At 48.7% G+C, this 9188-nt stretch overlaps 1 protein-coding gene across 1 annotated transcript in view; it reads left to right on the plus strand.

The window, feature by feature from the left end:
* Window positions 1-8625, plus strand: part of LOC129714800 (protein WWC2-like) — a 135580-nt gene extending 126955 nt beyond the window's left edge. Inside the window, exons 21-23 of the mRNA XM_055664646.1 lie at window positions 2650-2889; window positions 6918-7045; window positions 7800-8625. Coding sequence (XP_055520621.1) covers window positions 2650-2889; window positions 6918-7045; window positions 7800-7866 — 435 coding nt within the window. The 3' untranslated portion in view covers window positions 7867-8625. The remainder of the gene's footprint in view (window positions 1-2649; window positions 2890-6917; window positions 7046-7799) is intronic.
* Window positions 8626-9188: the final 563 nt, after the last annotated feature.

Genomic DNA, 9188 nt, shown 5'->3' on the forward strand with positions numbered 1-9188 from the left:
CTATGGAGCGAAGGAGATAGGCAACGTTTCGGGCCGAACCCCTTCTTCAGACTGGTAGGGGGTGGGGGGAGGCGGGAGAAGAAAGGAGAAAGGAGGAGGAGGAGCCCAAGGGCTGAGGTGGGAAAGGGAGGAGACAGCCCGAGGGTTGAGCTGGGAAGTGGAGGAGACAGCAAGGACTAACAAAATTGGGAGAATTCAATGTTCATGCCTGCAGGATGCAGACTCCCCAAGCGGAATATGAGGTGCTGTTCCTCCAATTTCCGGTGTTGCTCACTCTGGCCGTGGAGGAGGCCCAGGACAGAGAGGTCAGAGACGGAGTGGGAGGGGGAGTTGAAGTGCTGAGCCACCGGGAGAGTCAGCTTGGTTATTGCGGACCGAGCTGAGGTGTTCGGCGAAACGATCGCCCAACCTCCGCTTGGTCTCACCGATATAGATCTGCTGACATCTAGAGCAGCGGATGCAATAGATGAGGTTGGAGGAGGTGCAGGTGAACCTCTGTCGCACCTGGAACGACTGCTTGGGTTAGTACGGGTGTCAGGGGTTATGGGGAGAAGGCAGGAGAATGGGTTTAGGAGGGAGAGATAGATCAGCCATGATTAAATGGTGGAGCAGACCTGATGGGCTGAATGGCCTAATTCTACTCCTATCACATGATATTATGATGTTTCATTAACATTGCAATAGTACTTGCTTAAACATTGTGATAGTCCCTGCATAAATGTTACATTGAAACATAGAAAATAGTGCAGGAGTAAGGCATTCGGCCCTTCGAGCCAGCACCGCCATTCAATATGATCATGGCTGATCATCCACAATCAGTACCCCGTTCTTGTGTTTTCCCCATATCCCTTGATTCTCTTAAATCTAACTCTCTTGAAAACATCCAGTGAATTGGCCTCCACTGCCTTCTGTGGCGGAGAATTCCACAGGTTCACAACTTTCTGGGTGAAAAAGGTTTTCCTCATCTCAGTCCTAAATGGCCGACCCCTTATTCTTAAAATATTGTGATAGTACCTGCTGAAACGTTGTGATAGTTCCTGTTTAATCGTTTTGATGGTATTTTGTATAATGTTTTATTATTATTCATGTTTAGTGTTTTCTGAGTCACTTGTAACTGTCACTGTATGTTATCTTGTTACTTGTGGGCAGAGCACCAAGGCAAATTCCTTGTATGTGAATACTTGGCCAATAAACTTACTTACTCACTTATAGTACCTGCTAAGGTGGAAAGGGATGAAGAAAGGGGGGAGACTCTCATCTGAGATGCATTGCTTGTAGTGGCAGATTATTGTATCGTTCAAGGAATCTTCCCTCTAGCCACTGATTGAAGATGGGGGTAAGGAGATAATTTTGATATGCATTCATGAGCTGTCCACATTCAAAGCCGTCCACAGATAAATCTTCAAAACACAGTCTCTTAATTAATAGTTCAAGAAGGAACTGCAGATGCTGGAGAATCGAAGGTAGACAATCAATATTTATTACATGTCATTTGAACCTCAATGAGGCTCAAACGAAACTCTGTTTCCACAGCCATACAGGCAAAGACAATTTCCTACAGACATACACACAATTCAATTTACAAAAACACCCATCACAGTGAACCCACTGTGATGGAAGGCAAAGTCTTTTCTCTCCCCTGTTCTCATTTTCCTCCCGATGTCGAAGCCTCAGGCGGGCAATGATAAGTCCCACGGCCATTTTTAGGCCGCGCGGGGCGATGTACGGCCCCGTTCCCGGTCTAAATGTCACGGTTGGAGCCCCCGGCGGGCGCTGGAATGTCCCACGGCCATGAACCCGCGCCGAGCGATGTACGGCCCCGCTCCGCGTCGTTCCAACCCCGCGACACGGGCTGGAGAAGTCGCGTTGCGGGAGCTCCGGAAAGCGGTCTCTCCACCCGGACCCGCGAGCTCCCGATGTCCCAGTCCACCGGACCTGCAGCTGCAGCTGGAGCCTCCGCGCTCCAGAGTCACCACCGCTCCCCACGCTGGAGGCCGCTCCCCGGTGCTAGGCCCCAACGACAACGGAGACCCGACAGGAAAAAGGCCGGGTCTCCCGTACAGGGAAGGGATTTTTACAAAGTTTCCCCCTTCCCCCCCCACATATACACAGTCAAAAACACTATTACAAAATACATTTAACTAGATTAAAAATTAAAAAAAGACAGACAGGCTGTAGGAGCCGCTGCAACAGTGAGTCACGCCACCACCTGATACAAAAGGGGTTTCGGCCCGAAACATTGCCTATTTCCTTCCCTCCATAGATGTTTCTCCAGCACTTTTGTCTACCTTCGATTTTCCAGCATCTGCAGTTCCTTCTTAAACAAATAACAACATTTGTTATACAGCTATAGCAGCTATATTTAAGAGGGAGTTAGATGTGGCCCTTGTGGCTAAGGGGATCAGGGGGTATGGAGAGAAGGCAGGTACGGGATACTGAGTTGGATGATCAGCCATGATCATATTGAATGGCGGTGCAGGCTTGAAGGGCTGAATGGCCTACTCCTGCACCTAATTTCTATGTTTCTATGTTTCTATTTAAACAAATAACAACATAACAAATAACAGGTGACTGGGTATAGTTATAACGCACTGAGTTGAGCTAAATGGCTACTACTTTGCTTGACGCTACTGTGCTGCTGTGCCACAGCCTCTGTGCCAGCCACTGGTGAGAAGGATGGCTGAGCCTCCGGTTCACACATCCCTGGACTTGGAGCTGGATCTCCAAGCCTCACTGACGCGACAGTGCCGGCTCAACGATGAACTCCGGCGGCTCAGGGAGCTGAAGACCCGGTTGGAGGAGGTGAAAGCGAAGGGAGAGACCCGGCTCCCCGCCTGGGCGGTGGAGGACGGAAGGTTCCAGAAGCTGCTGAAACAAGCAGAAAAACAGGTATGCATTTAGTTTTGGTTCTTAGTTTTCAGAGATACTGCCCTTCGGCCCACCGAGTCCGCGCCGACCAGCGATCCCCGCCCACTCACACTATCTTACACACACACTAGGGACAATTTGTAATTATACCAAGATAGTTAATGTACAAACATGTACGTCTGTGGAGTGTGGGAGGAAACCGAAGATCTCCTTTATAAAGATGACCTTTATAACAAGAGGAATCGAATATAGGAGCAAAGAGGTCCTTCTGCAGTTGTACAGAGCCCTAGTGAGACCACACCTGGAGTATTGTGTGCAGTTTTGGTCCCTTAATTTGAGGAAGGACATTCTTGCTATTGAGGTAGTGCAGCGTAGGTTTACAAGGTTAATTCCCAGGATGGCGGGACTGTCATATGCTGAGAGAATGGAGCAGCTGGGCTTGTACACTCTGGAGTTTAGAAGGATGAGAGGGTATCTCATTGAAACATTTAAGAGGGTTTGGACACGCTAGAGGCAGGAAACATGTTCCCGATGTTTGGGGAGTCCAGAACCAGGGGCCACAGTTTAAGAATAAGGAGTAAGCCATTTCGAACGGAGACAATGAAACACTTTTTTCTCACGGAGAGTGGTGAGTCTGTGGAATTCTCTGCCTCAGAGGGCGGTGGAAGCCGGTTCTTTGGATGCTTTCAAGAGAGAGCTAGATAGGGCTCTTAAAAATAGCGGTCGGGGAGAAGGCAGGAACGGGGTACTGATTGGGGATGATCAGCCATGATCACATTGAATGGTGGTGCTGGCTCGAAGAGCTGAATGGCCTACTCCTGCACCTATTGTCTATTGTCTATCTCGGAGAAAACTCACGCAGGTCACGGGCAGAACATACAAACTCTGTACAGACAAGCACCCGTGGTCGGGAACGAACCCGGCTCCCTGGTGCTACAAGCACTGCAAGGCAGCAACTCTACCGCTGCGCCACCGTGCTGCACACGTAGCCCGCCTTAGAATGGAGAAACAAGGAACTGTGGACACTGGTATACACAAAAGGACACTAGCATAGAAGCTAGATCACTGATGAAGGGTCTTGACCTCGAAATGGCACATATTAGGCAGGGACTAGCACAACGTTTTAGAAACATTTAGACAAGTACATGGATAGGACAGGTTGAGAGGGATATGGGCCAAATGCAGGCAGGTGGGACTAGTGTAGACGGGGCATGTTGGTTGTGTGGGAAAGTTGGGCTGAACGGCCTGTTTCCACACTGTCTGACTATGACTTTATTCCTTTTCTCTAGAGATGCTGCCTGGCCCGCTGAGTTACTCCAGCATTTTGTGTCTATCTTCGGTGTAAACCAGCATCTGCAGTTCCTTCCTACACATATAACAGAACAGCTCAGGAAATAGGCCCTTCAGCCCACAATGTTTGTGCTGATTATAATGCACAAGTCAAACGGATCTCATCTTAGGGCGGCATGGTGGCGCAGTGGTAGCAGCGACCAGGGTTCCATCCTGACTTCGGCTGCTGTCTATATGGAGTTTGCATGCTCTCCCTGTGACCATGTGGGTTTTCTCCGGGTGCTCCGGTTTCCTCCCACACTCTATAGACATACAAATTTGTCGGTCAATTGGCTTTGGTAACAAACTGTAAATTGTCCCTAGCGTGCGGGATAGAGCTAGTGTACAGGGTGATCGCTGGTCGGCGCGGACTGGATGGGTGAAGAGCCGCTTTGCGTGCTGTATCTCCTAAAGTCATCGTCTGTACATGATCCATATCGCCCCATTCCCTGCACTTTCATATTCCTATCTAAAAGTCTCTTGAGCTAACATGGACTCAATGGGCTGAACTGGCCTTCTTCTGTGGCAGTAGGAGACTTGGACTATGAGCCAAGTAAAATGGCACTACAGGTTCCTAAAGACGAATGTTAAATATGTATGTGTACATGGAACAATACTAACATCTAGTGCCCTAAGGTCAGTATTGCAACTTATCCTTTGTAGACAATAGACAATACGTGCAGGAGGAGGCCATTTGGCACTTCAGGCCAGCACCGCCATTCAATGTGATCATGGCTGATCATCCACAATCAGTACCTTGGGCCTTCTCCCCATAACCCTTGACTCTGCTATCTTTAAGAGCTCTATCTAACTCTCTCTTGAATGCATCCAGAGAATTGGCCTCCACCACCCTCTGAGGCAGAGAATTCCACAGATGCACAACTCCCTTCAACCCAACTTTCTCACCGGCCAACATAGACACATAGAAAATAGTTGCAGGAGTAGGCCATTCGGCCCTTCGAGCCTGCACCGCCATTCAATATGATCATGGCTGATCATCCAACTCAGTGTCCCGTACCTGCCTTCTCTCCATACCCCCTGATCCCTTTAGCCACAAGGGCCACATCTAACTCCCTCTTAAATATAACATGTCCCAGTTAGACACAAAAAGCTGGAGTAACTCAGCGGGACAGGCAGCATCTCTGGAGATGCTCTCTGAAGCTATCCGAGCTACACTAGTCCCACCTACCTGCGTTTGGCCAATCTCCATCCAAACCTGTCCTATCCATGGACCTGTCTAAACGTGACACTAGGTACAATTTACAATTATACCAAGTCAATTAACCTACAAACCTGTACGTGGGGGAGGAAACCGGAGCACCTGGAGAAAACCCACGCAGGTCACAGGGAGAACGTACAAACTCCGTACAGACAGCATCCGTAGTCAGGATTGAACCCAGGTCTCCAGTATTGTAAGGCAGCAACTCTACCGCTGCGCCATCAGGCCGGCTGAATTCGGAAACTGAACCGTCCTCTCACGGTAGAACCATAGAGTCAGGGACTTATACGGCATGGAAACAGGCCCTTCGGCCCAACCTGCTCACACTGACCAGCATGTCCCATCTCGACTAGTCCCACCTGCCTGTGTTTGGCCCATATCCCTGGAAACCCGTCCTTCCGTGAGCTAAGATACTTCCCGATTCACCTCTATCCCATTTCAGACATTGGACTCTGGAATTCTTTATTTAAACATTGTGGTGGTGCCTGCCTCCAATACCTCCTCTTGCAATTTGATCCATGCACCCACCACCTTTTGTGTAAAAATAGTTGCCCTTCAGATTCCTATTAAATTCTCCTACTCTCACCAGCTAGAGAGTGGTCTTGACCTTCCAACGACCTCATTGGAGACCTTTGAATTATCTTTAAGGGCCTGTCCCACTTCACCAACTTTTTTGGAGACCTACGGCACCCGTCTTAGGTCATTAAAGGTCGCGGTGGCACAGTGAGAAATGTTGATTCTGCCGTGTGGGGATGTACATGTTAAATCCTATTGTGTTCCTTTTATTCGTATGGCTGTATGGTAACTCAAATCTCATTGGACATGCTAGAGGCAGGAAACATGTTCCCGATGTTGGGGAAGACCAGAACCAGGGGCCGCAGTTTAAGAATAAGGAGTAAGCCATTTAGAACGGAGACAAGGAAACACTTTTTCACACAGAGAGTGGTGAGTCTGTGGAATTCTCTGCCTCAGAGGGCGGTGGAGGCCGGTTCTCTGGATACTTTCAAGAGAGAGCTAGATAAGGCTCTTAAAGATAGCGGAGTCAGGGGATATGGGGAGAAGGCAGGAACGGGGTACTGATTGGGGATGATCAGCCATGATCACATTGAATGGTGGTGCTGGCTCGAAGGGCCGAATGGCCTACTCCTGCACCTATTGTCTATTGTCTGTTGTCTATTGCACCAATTGGAGCACGCGACAATAAATGTAACTTGAACTTGAATTTGTGACTGACTTGGCAAATGAAATTCCTCATATGTTGCAAAACATACTTGGCTTATAAAGTATTATTGTGATTGTGTGATCTTACTGGCTTTATCTTGCACTAAACGTTATTCAGGTTATTCCCTTAATCTGCTATCTGCACACTTTGTAAGACTCGATTGTAATCATGTATTGTCTTTCCACTGGCTGGTTAGCACGCAACAGAAGCTTTTCAATGTGCCTCGGTACACACGACAATAAACTAAACTGAACTGAGCATTGAATGTGATTTCCTCAGGCCGGCCAGAGCAAAGAGGACCAGAGGAAAGAGTGGAGGACTGAGAAGATGATGAGGCAAGCATCGAAGGAGGTGTGCAGACTCCGTGAACAGAGCCACAAGGAGCTGCAGCAAGTCCACACGTTCAGGTGCCACTCCACTTTGTCTTTAATCTAAACTCGGATGGAGTGGATGTGGAGAGGATGTTTCCACTAGTGGGAGAGCCTAGGCCTGGAGATCAAAGGGCTTCAGAATTAAAGGGCGTTCCTTTAGGAAGAAGATGAGGAGGTATTTCTTTACTCAGAGGGTGGTGAATCTGTGGAATTATTTGCCACAGACAGCTGTGGAGGCCAAGTCAGTGGATTATTTTTAAGGCAGAGAGAGAGAGATAGATTCTTGATTAGTACAGGTGCCAGGGGTTATGGGGAGAAGGCAGGAGAATGGGGTTGAGAGGGAGAGATACGGTGGTCACGGTGGCGCAGCGGTAAAGTTGCTGTCGTACAGCGAATGCAGCGCTGGAGACCCGGGTTCGATCCCCGACTACAGGTGCTGTCTGTACAGAGTTTGTACGTTCTCCCCGTGACCTGCGTGGGTTTTCTTCGGGACTTTCGGTTTCCTCGCACACTCCAAAGACGTACAGGTTTGTAGGTTAATCAGCTTGGTGTAAATGTAAAATTGTCCCTTGTGGGCGTGGGATAGTGTTAGTATGCGGGGATCGCTGGTTGGCACGGACCCGCTGGGCCGAAGGGCCTGTTTCCACGCTGTATCTCTAAACTAAACTAAAGATAGATCAGCCATGATTGAATGGCGGGGTAGACTTGATGGGCCGAATGTCCTAATTCTGCTCCTAGAAATTATGGATTTATGAACAAATTAAACAATTGTCTCCCTTGTTAATTGCAGGGAGAAGATGGCGTTCTTCACGAGAGCAAAGATCAGCGTTCCCTCACTACCTGCTGATGATGTCTGATATTGTTCAGATTACCAAGTGTTTTTCAACATTTTAGCGGATTTTGATAGCTGGCAAAAAGTCTTTCCCACCCATTCTAATATTATAGATGTAAAACATTTGTAAATTAATTGCAATTGAATACCTATGTAAGTAAAAAGAGAAGGGGTTTTTTTTTGTCTTAAAAAAAAAACAAGGTACAGGTCCACCACCAATATTCTGGCCAAAGACACTTGAGGAGCTCCTCTAAGTATCTTTGATTCTGGCTATTGGTGTTCCGGCATCTCCTTTAATCCGGACAAAATTACTACTAGAGAGCGCTTGAAATCACCCCCCCTTCCCCTCGCCTGGAAGTCTCCCCGAAAATGTGTCACCTAGGCCGGGTGAGGCAGCCGATCTCGACCTCATCGGGACTTCCGCTGCCGATCAGCGGGTGGAATCTGCCCCCTGCGGCCGGGGCTCTGGAACTCCGGCCCGGCAGGAGCCGGCAGATCCGTTCCCATAGCCGACTTCCGGGCCGACTCTGCCCCCCGGGCTCCTCTCGGAGGCTGTGACCTCTGTTGGTCCAGCAACACGAATCATCCAGAAAGACTCCGTGACCAAGGGTGCCGGAAAATCAGTGGTGGACCTGTCACATAATTCTGAAGCGTTCGTGCTAATTTTGTACAGTTTGTGCGTGATTTCTGGAGTGCTTCTGTTTTGTAAAGAAAGGAATGAGAATGGAGACAGTTTGGGAAAAAACTGTATTCTGTTGAACAGCACTACATTTTAGAAGAGAAATTCCCCCCCCCCCCCCCCCCCCCCCCCCCCCCACCTCTGCGTCGTTGCCCTTCCTTCACCCTCCCATTCAACAGAAGATATTTGATGTTTGACTTTGTCGTGTTTGTGTAAAATTAGACTGTGATCGTGAGCCACCAGGTCAAGTGGCAACTCTGGGGATCATGGATCGCTGACGTCTCAGATCAGGAGATGAACGGTCCCAACCAGAAATATCACCAATCCATGTTCTCCAGAGATGCTGTCTGGCCCGTTGAGATACTCCAGCACTTTGTGCCTTTGTTTGTTAAAGCAGCCACCTGCAGTTCCTTGTTTCTACACTGTTCTTGTGAGCTGTGAGCCGTGGGATATTTTTGTACAAGGGATGTGAGACTGTTCGGGTCACATAGCATAGACACAGGCCCTTCGGCCCAACTTGGCCATACTGACCAACATGAGCCATCTACACTAGTCCCATCTGCCTGCGTTTGGCCAATATCCCGCGAAACCTTTCTGATCCACATCTCTGTCTAAATGTTTCTTAAACATTGTGATAGTCCCTACCTCAACTACCTCCTCCGGCAGCT

This window comes from Leucoraja erinacea, chromosome 41 (genome assembly GCF_028641065.1).
Source record: "Leucoraja erinacea ecotype New England chromosome 41, Leri_hhj_1, whole genome shotgun sequence".
Taxonomy (NCBI): Eukaryota; Metazoa; Chordata; class Chondrichthyes; order Rajiformes; family Rajidae; genus Leucoraja; species Leucoraja erinaceus.